The 15,292-nt window shown below is 44.6% G+C and overlaps 1 protein-coding gene across 3 annotated transcripts in view; it reads left to right on the forward strand.

Annotated features, from left to right (window-relative positions):
- Positions 1-13,110, forward strand: part of ddx11 (DEAD/H (Asp-Glu-Ala-Asp/His) box helicase 11) — a 76,920-nt gene extending 63,810 nt beyond the window's left edge. For all 3 annotated transcript variants that reach the window (XM_078220282.1, XM_078220285.1, XM_078220284.1), the window contains exons 22-27: positions 2,050-2,118; positions 2,813-2,913; positions 7,279-7,363; positions 10,592-10,667; positions 11,279-11,433; positions 11,662-13,110. In XM_078220282.1, coding sequence (XP_078076408.1) covers positions 2,050-2,118; positions 2,813-2,913; positions 7,279-7,363; positions 10,592-10,667; positions 11,279-11,433; positions 11,662-11,703 — 528 coding nt within the window. In that variant the 3' untranslated portion in view covers positions 11,704-13,110. The remainder of the gene's footprint in view (positions 1-2,049; positions 2,119-2,812; positions 2,914-7,278; positions 7,364-10,591; positions 10,668-11,278; positions 11,434-11,661) is intronic.
- The last annotated feature ends 2,182 nt before the right edge of the window (positions 13,111-15,292 follow it).

Consider the following 15,292-nt stretch of genomic DNA (forward strand, 5'->3'; position numbering starts at 1 on the left):
GGCACTGTTGCTGTTGATGTGATCATGATGTGTTATCTACAGACTTTCTGAATGTGTTTGGTACTATTGACCATATCACCATCTTACATTATCTTTCCCCTGTTGACCAGCTTATGGGGTTCCACTTCAACAGTCTGAACAAGACCAATGTATCTTCAACAACAACTCCTCCAGTTTCCAGGATCCCCCAAGGATCTGTCTTCAACCTCCTCTTCCTCATCTTCTCCTCCATAATATTATTCATTAACATAGGATTAGCCTCCGAATGTACATTGGTAATAGGAAACTTCCCCTTGTCCATTACTTCTCTCACCCCATGACCAACTCCTTGCTTTGTCAGACTGCCCAACCAACATGGATTCATGGGTAAATCACAGCTTACTCCAACTGAATGGCTTGGAGACCAAACTCTTCGACTTGAATTAGAAACATAGAAACCCTACAGTGCAGAAGGAGGCCATTCGGCCCATCGAGTCTGCACCGACCACAATCCCACCCAGGCCCTACCCCCACATATTTACCCGCTAATCCCTCTAACCTACACATCCCAGGACTCTAAGGGGCAATTTTTAACCTGGCCAATCAACCTAACCCGCACATCTTTGGACTGTGGGAGGAAACCGGAGCACCCGGAGGAAACCCACGCAGACACGAGGAGAATGTGTAAACTCCACACAGACAGTGACCCGAGCCGGGAATCGAACCCAGGACCCTGGAGCTGTGAAGCAGCAGTGCTAACCACTGTGCTACCGTCCCACCTTAAACTCTGCACCATTCACACTGACTTCATCCTCTTCATAAAACATATTCAGGCTGAGTCAGCTCATCCTACACCTTCCTTGATCCATAACTGGACATCACATGCAACATCTTTTGTAAAGTTTATTTATTAGTGTCATAAGTAGGCTTACATCAACACTACAATGAGGTTACTGTGAAAATCCCCTAGTTGCCACACTCCGGCACCTACTCGGGTACACTGAGGGAGAATTTAGCATAGCCAATACACCTGACTAGCGCGTCTTTCGGACTGTGGGAGGAAACCAGAGCACCCGGAGGAAACCCGGAGCAGACACGAGGAGAATGTGCAAACTCCACACGGACAGTGCCTCAAGCCAGGAATTGAACCCGGGTCCCTGGCACTATGAGGCAGCAGTACTAACCACTGTGCCCCTGTATCCACCACAGGGAAGGTTGATTCAATTCTGAAGTGTTACTCGTATTGGTCTCTCCTCTGTTGAAACCCTGATGCATGTTGTCTTTCTAGACTCAATTCCCTTGATGCCCTGCTGGCTGGTCTCAATGCCTGGAGCCTCTAATAAGTTCTGACCTGCCCAGATCAAGACTGTTTGTATCATGTCCCATTCACCCAACACCCCTACCCTCACTGACCAACGCTGACTTCCTGTCCCCCCAAAATTGAATTCAAAATCCTCCTCTTCATTTCCCTCCATTGACCCATCCTGCACTCTCTTCTCCACCCTCACAGTCTTTGGTCCTTTAACTCTGACCTTTAATGCAACACCACCCATTCAGGAGCCCTCCCCTGCATTGATGGTCTGGAATTCTCTTCCTGAACCCCGACTCCCTCCTTCACTTTCCACCGTTAGAAACTGCACCAAGGACCATCTTTCAATCCTCCAACCTCTCCCTGCCCTGCCCCCAGTAGCTGCAAATGCAGCCCTTTTACCTATTTCTACTTATTGGATGGAGGTGGACTGGGGATGGAGGTGGCAATGTGACGATGGGGCAGGGAAGCGTGTGCGAATGTTACCGTGGGAGGAGGGGAGTGTATCTGATCTTCTACCACCCGTCCTACCCCTGGGCCTAATCTAAATTTGACTCCTGTTGCTCTGTTTGTTCCTACACTCTGTCTGCAATCTGCTGAGTGAATTACTTCTCTTTAATGCCAGAAGATCACTGGATGAATGCTTGACTTCATAGGTGATTTCTGTAATTCTGTGTAAAGCATGCAAGAAACAATACTTTTCACTGTACATGTGACAATAAATCAAATCAAACCTAAATTTCTTTTATTTGATGCCATAGATTTTCCAGGAGCCTAAGAAAGCCAATCAAGTGGAGCAGGTGCTGTCTGAGTACTCCAGGTGTGTCCAGGTACGTAGCAGGGAGTGCCTGAAAACTGTCAATGTCTTAATTGTTCAAGAATGGGCTGACACCCCATTCCATTTCACTGTCAGAGGGTGGATAAAACAGCCTGAGTTACTGAGTTTAACATCACCTCTTGGATAAGATTTGTTGCACTTCAGGTAGTTCAGAACAAAATTCAATGTTGGATCATAGTGGCTGAATCTAGGCATTGGCTGCAGTATGTGTGAAGTTGGTATGTTAGAACTGTACTTCCAACCGTTAGAAATGGGCAATAAATACTGTTGTGCCTACACCCCATGAAAGAATGATTTGTTTAAAAAAAGCTCTGGACTAGGGAGTAGGGAAATAGTCTTGAGACCCATTTCTGATTCTACGCACCAATTCCTGTTGGGTGAGGACAAGGTTCGGTCAGCATTATTGCTGTCACGATTGAGTAGCCTGGGTAAAGTACCAGTGGACTGATTTGGATCCCAGGGAGAGTCAACACCTTCAAACAAAGAACATGGATTATTGAAGAACATCTCAGTCATAGTTAGAGGTGCTTGAGGTGATAAGATTTCAAGTTTTGATATGATTGGATGGGAACAGAGACTAAGAAGAGGCTTATTGATCTGTTTTGTTAGTGAGAGGAAAGTGAATCTCAAAGTTGAATTTCAGAACTTTGGCCGCAGTAGTTACTTTATTTTCTGGTGATCTACAGCATTCGAGTCGATCGCCAGGCCTGGTCACTGGGGGTCTGCTCTTCTCTGTGGTTGGGGGAAAGATGAGCGAAGGCATCAACTTCTCAGATGACCTGGGCAGGTAGGAATTAATAATCTGATTGCTCCAGTTCCTACCGCTCAATTTTGTTTGTTTTTCTCCAAACATCAGAAATGTAAGTGATACAATATTGGATTTTGTTTCCCCCCTCCTTGGAATGAAGTCCGGGCACTAGAATCTGTCTTCCAAGATTAACCATTGTGGGATCCAATAAAAATGCTGGTTAATGAAACAATAGATTTGTAGGATTTCCATCAATCTTGAGTATCTGAACGTGAACCACAACGCTTACCCGAATATCAGAGGCCGAATGCCCGTGACCGCTGAAGTGCTCCCCAGCAGGAAGAGAACAGTCTTGCCTGGTGATTGTCGAGCGGTGTTCATTCATCCGTTGTCGCAGCGTCTGGTAAGCGGGTAAGCGTTCGGGTAAGCGTTCTCCAAGGCGGCCTTCGCGACACACGACAGCGCAGAGTCGCTGAGCGGAAACTGATGGCCAAGTTCCGCACACGAGGACGGCCTCAACCAGGATATTGGGTTCATGTCACACTATTTGTAACTCCCACAGTTGCGTGGACCTGCAGAGTTTCACTGGCTGTCTTGTCTGGAGACAATACACATCTTTTTAGCCTGTCTTGATGCTCTCTCCATTCACATTGTTTTGTTTCTTAAAGACTTGATTAGTTGTAAGTATTCGCATTCCAACCATTATTCATGTAAATTGAGTCTGTGTCTTTATAAGCTCTGTTTGTGAACAGAATTCCCACTCACCTGAAGAAGGGGCTAAGAGCTCCGAAAGCTTGTGTGGCTTTTGCTACCAAATAAACCTGTTGGACTTTAACCTGGTGTTGTCAAACTTCTTACTGGGTGTACCTATGCCTCAGGGACTGCAATGGTTCAAGAAGGCAGCTCACCACAACCTTCTCAAGGGGCAATTGGGGATGGGCAAGAAATGTTGGCTTAACCAGCGATGCTCACATCCCATGAAATCTCTTTTTAAGAAGCATTGGGCCTGATATCGTGGTAAAGTTGGGCGTTGGGCCTTTAACGTGATCTGCACCCGAATCCGAGCAGATTGTGCCTTTACCGACACCTGGTTTGGGCGCAGGTCCGGCATGCAAATGCATTTAAATCGACTTGATGAACCGCGCGCCCAAGTCTACCGCCAAATCCCACTTTACCGTCTTCTGGCTCGATCCCCGTCCGCGCTGTAACTGACCTGCAAAATAAAAGTCTGAAGTCGCCGCTGCAGCCTCCGAAGAGCGGGGTCAGAGACTGCAACGGCTCTCTGACCCAGGTCATCCTCTGGTCGGGGCGGGAGGGGGGTGGGAGGAGGAGAGGGGGTGTGACGTCTCATCCCCTGGGGGGGCGGGTAGGAGGGGAGGGGGTGTGACGTCTCATCCTCTGGAGGGGGGGGAGGGGGGGGGTGGGAGGAGAGGGGGTGTGACCGATCATCCCCTGGGGGGTGGGGAAGGAGAGGGGGTGTGACCGATTTCCCCTGGGGGTGGAGGCGAGAGGGTGTGATGTTTCATCCTCTGGTCGGGGGGGGGTTCCGCTGCCTGTCTGCGGCCGATCCCTCCTGGCACCATCACTGGTACGCTACCAGCCACAACCATCTCTCTCGCACCTGCAGGGAAGAGTAATCTGTGGATGATACGTCACACCCGCTCTTCTCTCCTCTTCCCCCCCCCCCCGCCCCCCCAGGGGATGATCGGTCACCACCCCCCCCCCCCCCCCCCCCCCCCCGACCAGAGGATCTTTCTGCTCTCTGCTTTTTTTTCCGCGCCCGGGCGCACTGTCAGATTTTTTTCGAACTGCGCATGTGCAGTTCAGAGCTCCGATCGGTCCGCCAGCACTAAGCCCCGCACACAGCGCGGATCGGGCCGGAGCCAGCAAAACACATGTGGGCCCGCTGGAAAGAGGATTCCAGGCGTGGATCTATTTGACGCCCAAATTCGGCACTTTGGCTCAAAATGGTAAAATTCCCCCCATTGTAACATAAGGTTGTTTTTATTGTGAAGGTTTAATACTGTGGTGTTCTTGTCCAATAGTATACACCATTAATAGTCCCAGATGACCATAGGCAGCTCTCCTCTTTAAGGAGGAGAGCTGATTGGTGGAGATTTAACCTGAGGATCACCACACCTCAGGTGAGGGGCAAGGTTGAGAAGTACATCACAAACCAACTGTTCTGTCAACTGAGCTAACTGACCCCCTTATCTGTGCACGGTGGCACTGCTGCCTCACAGCACCAGGGACTCTCGTTCGATTCCCGGCTTGGGTCGTCACACTGTCTGTGTGATGTCTGCACATTCTTCCCGTGTCTGTGTGGCTTTCCACCGGGTGCTCCGGTTTCCTCCCACAGTCCAAATGATGTGCAGATTGGGTGAATTGGCCATGCTAACTTCTCCCTCAGTGTACCCGAACAGATGTTGGAGTGTGGCGACTCGGGTATTTTCACAGTAACTTCAATGCAGTGTTAATGTAAGCCTACTTGTGACACTAATAAATAAACTTTTTTAAAAAACCATGAGAGCTCAGATCTCACATTCCCAGCTTTCCTAGTGAAGTTCCACTCTCTCTGCTCATCTGCCCCTCCAATCCACTAACTCTCCAACTGATTGCTCCTTCCTAGCTCCCAACTCTTCTGTTGAAACCTGAGATTAATAAGTAAAAATGTAGAGGGGAGCAGAAAGTTGTAACAGGGCATAAACAAGTATTAATTGATATTAGCCATGGCAGGTAAGTGTTTATTTGTTTGGAAGTGTGAAGTCTACCACTTTGGAGCTAAGGAAACTAGAGTATTTTCTAACTTTTGAGAAGTCAAAGGTTGTGGAGGAGCAAAGATTTAGGAGTTCCAAAATCATGAATTGAGTGGAAAGTTACAAAAATAATGAAACAACCTTAATGGAATGTTAACCTTTGTCTCAAGAGAATTTGAATCAGAAAGATTGAAAATTATGCTAGTTTTATAAAGCACTGGCTTGTCTCCTATGTAGGAGGGCTGCATTCAGTTCTGGGCATCATAGGAAGGACATATTCGCCTTGGAGGGGCTGCAGTGCAAATACACCTGAGCAAAACCAGGGCTAAAAGGGTTAAATTATGAGGACAAGTTGCAGAGGCTAGGTTTATGTTCTCTTGAATACAGAAGATTAAGGGGTGATCTAATTGATGTATTTAAAATGATTTTAAAAATTGATGGACCAGACAGAGGAGAAACTAGTTGTTTTGGTGGACAGATTCAGAATATGGGGGTTATAACCTTAAGTTAGACCTGGACCATTCCAGGGAGTGTCAGGGAAGGATACTGGTCATATGTCTGCCAAAATGCCAGGGGTCTATTGAAATTAAACTGTGGTTGATAGATATGTGTTAATTGATGTGAAGTAAAGGTAGGCAGATGGAGTTAGGACACAGATAACCATGGTCTAGCTGAATGGTAGAACAAACTCGAGGGGCTGAATAGCTTCCTTTCTGCCCTTAGCACCCAGCTGTCTGCCTGGTGTCTGTGTCTCCCCATCCTGTCTAGAGATTATTCATGACATTTCTCATTGAGCAAATCTTTTAACTGATTTAAATAAATGTCCTTTGGTCCCACTGATCTGACTTACCCTCAAGGAAAATTCTGAGTTCACTTGACCATTTAGCCATTTCTTAACCTTCACAAGATCCCTTGTTGTGTGTCTTTGCTTCAGACTAACTGACGCCTCTGAAATCCCCTTTACGCTTGGAAAAGTTCTTGTTGCTGTTTTGTCAGTACACAGCCTTATTCTAATGTGGCCTGATCAGAGTTCAATGGTGGAGAGAAATCTAACTAATGCCTCACCATGTCTAGGCATAACTCCAGAAACAGTTTATCAAGTGACTGCACAGTTCACTGCCAGAGTACAATTCTTTGCATTTATTACCAGGAAATATCATTGGCATTTGTTCATTTGCATTGCAATAATAACTTGTATTTGTATAGCACCTTTAATGTAGGCACTTCATAAGCACATTATCAGACAAAATTTGGTACCGTGACATAGAGTTACTGGGAGAGACAATAGAAACACCAAGATCTTGAAGGCTGAAGGAGGTTAACAGATAGTTAGGGGTAAGATCAGATTTAAAAATGAGGATGAGAATTTTTACATTGCACCTTTGCCAGTGAACACGAGGGAAATTTTTGGGTGAGATTTGGTGCTTAAATGATCTTAATTGTGAAATGCATCCTTTATCATGATTGCCGACCTTCTTCTGGCCTTGCTCTGGTCTCTACCAATTTGGAAAGCTCACACAGTTTCAGCATCCAAAGTCATTCATGTAGATTAGAAACACCCAATCTCGGCTCACTGGAATGTTCTCTGAACTGTACCTGCCTTTGAAGCAGTTTTTATTCCTGCCCTCACAAGAGTGTTGTATTACAGGTGTGTTGTAATGGTCGGAATGCCCTTCCCCAATATGAAGTCGCCGGAGCTGCTGGAGAAGATGGCTTATTTGGATAAGATCCTGGTATGTTATGGCTGGGTCTAAGCACAAATTCCGTTATCACCCAGGAGTTGGGAGTACTTGTTTATAGTTTCTCAGGTGCAGTGTGGGAACCCATACTGGATCCAACATCACCCAAAATCACCACTCTGTTTGTTTTGTGTGTGGTATTCATGTTGCTGAATAGCACGTGGTTCAGAATGACAGCAATAGCATGGGTTTTATTCCCATTCCAGCCGAGGAACACTTGGAGCCTGAATCCTTGTCTGCTCCTGATGGTGGGAGGCAATGACAACATTCCAGGAACACAGCTCAGGATGACGTTTCAGCAGACAAACAGCCTAGGACCGGCCTCCAGGCAGAGCGCACATGATGATATTTATTTTGTCTCGTTAACTTGTGTTTTCAGTTTGAAGTGTGGGCCCATGATCCTCTGAAAGCGAACCTCAAACACGACCGAGCGTCTGTTCCCATATTGAAACTGTCGCGCAATTTACTTTGAGTTGAATTTGTTTTGAAATTTTAATACTCAATATAATTATATATTCCTTTCTACTACCCCCATTCCTGAAGGTGCTGACTTTCTTCCCTCCCTCCTCTCCCCCGAAGGTGCTGGCTCTCTTTCCCTCCCCTGAAGGTGCTGACTCTCTCTCTCTCTCTCCCCCTCCCCTGAAGGCGCTGACACTCTCCTCCCCTGAAGGCCATAAGACATAGGAGCAGAATTAGGCCACTCAGCCCATCAAGTCTGCTTCATCAGTCAATCATGGCTGATACTTCTCTCATCCCCATTCTCCTGCCTTTTTCCCATAAGCCCTGATCCTCTTATTAATCAAGAACCTATCTATCTCTGTCTTAAAGACACTCAATGACTTGGCCTCCACAGCCTTCTGCGGCAAAGAGTTCCACAGATTCACCACTCTCTGGCTGAAGAATTCCTCCTCATCTCTGTTTTAAAGGATCATCCCTTCAGCCTGAGGTTGTGCCCTCTGGTTCTAGTCTTTCCTACTGGTGGAAATATCCTCTCCATGTCCACCCTATCCAGGCCTCGCAGTATCCTGTAAGTTTCAATAAGATCCCCGCTCATTCTTTTAAACTCCAACAAGTACAGACCCAGAGCCCTCAACCAGTTCCTCATACAACAAGCTCTTCATTCCAGGGATCATTCTTGTGAACTTCCTCTGGACCCTTTCCAAGGCCAGCACATCCTTCCTTAGATACGGGGCCCAAAACTGCTCACGGTACTCCAAATGGGGTCTGACCAGAGCCTTGTACAGCCTCAGAAGTACATCCCTACTCTTGTATTCTAGCCCTCTCGACATGAATGCTAACATTGCATTTGCCTTCCTAAGTGCTGACTTGAACCTGCATGTTAACCTTAAGAGAATCTTGAATAAGGACTTCCAAGTCCCTTTATGTTTCTGATTTCCTAATCATTTCTCCATTTAGAAAATAGTCTATGCCTCCATTCCTCCTTCCAAAGTGCATAACCTCGCACTTTTCCACATTGTATTCCATCTGCCACTTCTTTGCCCACTCTCCTAACCTGTCCAAGTCCTCCTGTGCCCCCCACCCCCCCCGCTTCCTCAATAGTACCTGTCCCTCTGTATATCTTTGTATCATCTGCAAATGTAGCAATAATTCAAGATGCTGACTCTACTTGCCTGAAGGTGCTGGCTCTCACTCTTGCTCTCTCTTCCCCCTCCCCTGAAGATGCTGACTCTCTCTCTCTCTCCTCCCTCCCCTGAAGGTGTTGACTCTTTCTCCTCCCTAGGTTTCAGGTTCTGCTTAGTTTCTGCTGACATTGATTTGTTGACTGTTTGATTCCTGACAAAATATTTGTGGTCAAAAAAACATTTGGTGAACAAAAGGCTGAACCACAGTCTCCCATCATGTCACCTCTCAGCTGTTTTTAACCAGGATTAAAATCTAGTTCAATGCCATTGTTATCTTACCACAGCAAGCGAAGATTCAAATTTGTAATCTGTCAGTAATAGTATTTAAGTTATCTCGCAGTAATTAGTAAGAAACCCAGATGTAGAGATTTCCCAAGATTCTTAAATACATTTTTCATCAGATACTCACCTCGTGAAGGATTGGCATTTGAATTATTGCTATGGATCTGCAGGGAGATCTGAAATGAAGTGAACATTTAAAGAGTAACAATGTAAATCAAGCAAATCCCATTGTCAGTGTAGCCATATTGTAAGGATTAAGAAACTGAATGAGCTGTTTAATAGACGATGGTTTCTGGGGGGGTGATGGGTGATAGTGCTGATGGACAACACGGTAGCACAGTGTTTAGCACTGCTGCCTCACAGCACCACAGACCCGGGTTCAATTCCAACTTTGAGTGACCGTGAGTTTGTACGTTCTCCCCATGTCTGCATGCATTTCATCCGGGTGCTTTGGTTTCCTCCCACAGTCCAAAAATCTGTAGATTAGATGGATTGACCATGGTAAAATTGCCACTTAGTGTCCCAATATGTGTGAATTAGGGGGATTAGCGGGGTAAATACTTGGGGTTATAGGGATAGGGTGTGGGTAAGATACTCTGTCGGAGTGTTAGTGCAGACTCGATGGGCCGAATGGCCTGCTTCTGCGCTTAGGGATTCTATGATTCTGTGGCTTTAAACCTACCCTCACGAATTTGAACCAATAAGAGGATTGTCACCTTCATCCTCTTCACCTCCGGTTCCAGATAATAGCACCTTCGTATCCTCCATCATAGACTGAACATATCTATTTATTTATTAGTGTCACAAGTAGGCTTACATTAACACTGCAATGAAGTTATTGTGAAAATCCCCCGGTCACCACACTCCGGCGCCTGCTCAAGGATATGGAGAGAATTTAACATGGCCAATCCACCTAACCTGTACATCTTTCGGACTGTGGGAGGAAACCAGAGCACCGGGAGGAAATGCACGTAGACGTGGGGAGAACGTGCAAACTCCGCACAGACAGTGACCCAAGCTGGTAATCGAACCCTGGTGCTGTGAGGCAGCAGTGCTAACCACTGTGCCACCCTAGTAGCCACTTGCCTTCTATTTAAAACATGGACGAGGTTTAAGTTGATATTTGTAATATGACCTAGAACGAGGGTGTGGTTTGTAATGTAGCCTAAACAGATGGGGGATTGTAATGTGGCCTAAACTGGGGAGCAGAAGGTGACGGTTGAGGTTTGTAATGTGGAATGGAGTTGTGAAGAAATAAATGGTATCTTCCTTGTTCACTTTTATTTTAATTCTACAGCCAAAGACTGATGGGAATAGTCCAGGAAAACTACTTGTGGAAAATCTCTGCATGAAAGCTGTAAATCAGTCTATAGGTAGGTGACTGTATAACATGGACACTGAGCAAGGATAACCCAGTTATCTACTAGAATGCATCAAATAGCACTGGGAGGGTCACAGAATGATGTAGACTGTTGACTGTATGATGGTAATTTCAGGTACACATAGTCATTGTGACACCTGCATTACCCACAACAGCCTGGACTCCCATCCCTGCACTGTTGCTTTTAGAATCCCCCAAGGATTTATCCTTGGTTTCCTTCTTTACTTGAGGGGCAGCAGCAACATCAGCCAACACGGGTCAGTCTCCACGTGTGCATTGATAGCACTTGGCTCTATCAATCCATCACTATCTCAACCCCTTCGCTGCCCCTGTGTAGTCTGACTGTTTCTTTGACTTGGCCTTCAAAGAGCCATGATTACCTCCAGCTAAACGTTGAGAAGACCGAATCCACTGACTTTTGACCCTTCGGTCAATCTCACAGTCCTTTATTTCGGCTGGCAACCTATTGAAATGATTTACTGGTTTGAAAGAAACCTGTGAGGGTGGGAGTGGTTTGTGTTGCCTCATTTTTCCCAGAGGCTGAAATTTGTAATGAAACCATGAGTGAGCATTCCTGTTCTTCATGCAATGTATTGTTGCCAGGGCGAGCCATCCGTCACCGAGAGGACTATGCTACTATTGTGCTACTGGATCATCGCTACACCCGGCCCAGCATTCTTAGCAAGTTACCAACTTGGATTAGAGGACAAACACATGCAGAAGCTTCTTTCGGACCCGTCCTTAAAGCCATTGGAAAGGTGGGTTAACTGAGATGTTACATTTAGCACCAGTCAGCCTGTGTAGATACCATAGAGATAAGTAGCTGAGGTTATTATTACCAATGTATAGTTCAGCAAATGAATAATATAACTCATTGGTTTCAAAAATTATGTCCCCTTAATGCAATCACTTGATTGGAGGAAGAATCCAGAATAGTATGACATTAAATATTTAACAAGTCTCCCTGATTTATTTTTGTCTTGCAGTTCTTCAGAGACAAGAAGACCTGTGGCGATGCTATAAAGTAGCTGAAAGTGAACATTGCTTTGTTAACAGAGGTTTTACTCATGAATTTTAGCTGCTTCAAGCCATTTCCTCAGTTACAAAGGCCTTTCCCAGTTGTATAAAAATGAAGTAAAGTTGATTCTAATCATTTTTTTTTACTACTGTAGGCTGCCTTGTGACTGTTTGATATTTATCAGTTGAGTACTTATTCATACTTGTGCGAAATGTTTGCATTCTCTTTGTTGCATCTCTCAAAAATTAAAGGTACAGATGCCTTGTTTGTGTGGTAATCCTGTCTCCCAGCCTCTGAAGGATTATGTCAGCCGTTCAGGTATAGCCTGAGGTAACTGGCTATGTGTCCAAATCCTGATGGTGAAAGCATGTGGGCAAAGCCTACAGAGTCCAGGAGCGAGAGAGAAAATCAAAGTAGTAAACTTCAGAACACAGCCCGAAAAGGACAAACACAAAACCATGGGACGTGACACGGAGAGGGGCATTGAATGTGGGTTCAGATTTTCAGGTTTTGTGTAATAATTAAGGATATTAGTTGGAACACAGATCATTTTTTCAAACTTCCGATTCCTCTTAAGAGAAGCAAAATACTGCAGTAAAGTAGAAAGTGCTGAGTATTTCCAGCATAGTGGTTAGCACTGCTGCCTCACAGCGCCAGGAATCCCAGTTCAATTCCAGCCTTGGGTGACTGTGTGGAGCTTGCAAGTTCTCCCCGTGTCGATGTGGGTTTCCTCTGAGTGCTCCAGTTTCCTCCCACAGTCCAAAGATGTGCAGTTTGGGTTGTTATTCGGCTTTTAATTTAAACACCTTGCAAACATTCTAGTTTAATGAGACAAACAAGAACAGTAATCGACTCTTTAATTCATTCAACTATTTCTTTCTTCATTTAACACTTTCAGTACCAACTCAAACTTATACAGTTGCAACTCGTTAACTCTTTTACTGAACTTTAACTCTTAACTGAACATCAACTCTCACCTGAACTTTAACTCTTAACTACACATTAACTTTAAGTGAACATTAAATTTAATTATTGAACTGAAAATAGATACTACCAAGTTTAGGAAAAAAACTTGGTCAAGAAATATCGCCTATGTAGAATCTATCTTTGAGGAAAATTCCTTGAGGGCATACTTTTATCTACAAATCCTCCACTTGCTTCCAGAAGATTCTCTGTCATCTCGCCGACTGTGTAACTAAAAACAGATCATATGACTTGAACATCCAATTAAATTATTTGTGAACGATGCCATTACGCTTAGTTCAGACTGCATGTTCCACACATAACAGCAATATAATTTGAGGCCACAACTTACCTTATTTGACCAACACAGGAAGCTTCAGATCATGGTTCCCAGACCAGAGCAACTTTACGACCTGTATCTGGTTTTAATTATAAGTTGACCAAAAATCCCAGCATGCTTAACTTAAATGGCCAGAGTAGCCTTTTTTGCCATTGTTGTTAAATCATTGTTGTAGCTGTTCTTTCTCCATCTACAGGATGGATTAGCCATGGTACATGCGCAAGGTTATGAGGATAGGGTGGATGGAGGGCCTGGGTAAGATGTTCTTTCAGAGAATTACTGCAGCTCAGTGGGCCAAGTGGCCTCCTTCTGCACTGTAGGTATTCTGTGGTTAAGAGAACTAACTGAAAAATGACTATGTCTGGCATGAGGTGCAAGCTACTGAGGGATTTCTTGCTTTCCACTCTCCTCAACCTTCCCTCTCAATTTCTGCCTGCAGACACCCAAGAAGTTCCAACTACCCAGCCGAAGGAAGAGAGAGAGAGAACGATAACACAGCATTAGAATACAGAATAAAATTGCCAATTATGCCAAACGTGGATAAAACAAAATACTGTAGATGCTGGAAATCTGAAATAAAAACAGAAAATGGTGGAAATACTCAGGAGGTCAGGCAGCATCTGTGGAAAGAGAAACAGAATTAAGTTGCCCAAACTGAACTGACTTAAAATTTTAATGTGGAGATGCTGGCGTTGGACTGGGGTAAACACAGTAAGAAGTTTAACAACACCAGGTTAAAGTCCAACAGGTTTATTTGGTAGCAAAAGCCACACCTTTTGCTACCAAATAAACCTGTTGGACTTTAACCTGGTGTTGTTAAACTTCTTACTATTAAAATTTAATGCATTCTCTCCACAGATGCTGTCATACCAGCTGAATATTTCCAGCAATTTCTATTTTTTTAAACCAAATTTGGAGATAAACTGAGGACTCCCCCCTCTGAGAACTAACACCTAACTACTCAAAGTGGAGTACCTTACCTCATAATCTGTAAAAGTGAGTGTGAAGTGGTATGATCTGCTCTTCAGCAAATCAAAATAACTACCGAAACTCTAAAGTCAACAAGTAACAATTTATTGATCTAACCAACAGTGAACAAGTTAACTATTAAACTGAATAAAACTATTCTAATGGAATATTGTTTAGATAAATACAATTCCCACTCATTAACAAAATAAAATTTAGTCACTCTCATAACTATAACCAGAGTTGGCATTTTCTGGAATAATCTGGGCCTTTTCTGTTGATTTGTCTGTATGGAGCTTCTTTCTTCTTCGGTGCCTTTTATTATCAAGATGGTGCTTCTCTTAAGACATAAATGAAGCTGTGAGAGCTGGCAATTCTCTCTAGAGCTGAACTAAGAGTTGTTACTCTGACAGATGACAGTTGCTCTCTGCTTTTGCCCCACTGCCACCCTTCTTTTATACCTATGATGACATATCGATATCCCCCACAATATGATTGGTCTTAGGTTGTCAACGCCATCAAATTTGGTTTGTGGTATCTAAGTGTCGAGTTCAAATTGATAGGCTGAATTCAAAAAATTCAGAAGCCTGGCAACAGCCTTGGTAACCCTGCTGCTTAGCCTTTCGATACAAATGTTTCAGTTTGGGCACTATATGTGTATTGCATTTTGTTTAACTTTCTAAGCACAGAAAAAGCACCACCTTTTAAAGGGACTATACAGTGCTTTCTCTCCAGCAATTTTGCAAACACCAATCTACAATTACTCTACAATGGGTAGACAAGTGGCAGATGGAATTTAATGCTCAAGTATGCGGTGTAGCCTTTTGACAGAAGGCAGAATGAGTGACAATATAGACGTAATGGCAAAGTTCTAAAATGTGTGCTGAGGCAGAGGACCTGGGGTTTCATGTGCAGAAATCCTCATAGAGTCATAGAGGTTTACAGCATGGAAACAGGCCCTTCGGCCCAACTTGTGCATGCCGCCCCTTTTTTTTTTACACCCCTAAGCTAGTCCCAATTGCCCGCATTTGGCCCATATCCCTCCATACCCATCTTACCCAGGTAATTGTCTAAACGCTTTTTAAAAGACAAAATTGTACCTGCCTCCACTACTACCCCTGGCAGCTTGTTCCAGGCACTCACCACCCTCTGTGAAAAAATTGCCCCTCTGGACCCTTTTGTATCTCCCATCTCACCTTAAACCTATGCCCTCTAGTTTTAGACTTCCCTACCTTTAGGAAAAGATATTGACTATCTAGCTGATCTGTGCCCCTCATTACTTTATAGACCTCTAAAAGATCACCCCTCAGCCTCCTACGCTCCAGAGAAA

This window comes from Mustelus asterias, chromosome 9 (genome assembly GCF_964213995.1).
Source record: "Mustelus asterias chromosome 9, sMusAst1.hap1.1, whole genome shotgun sequence".
NCBI lineage: Eukaryota > Metazoa > Chordata > Chondrichthyes > Carcharhiniformes > Triakidae > Mustelus > Mustelus asterias.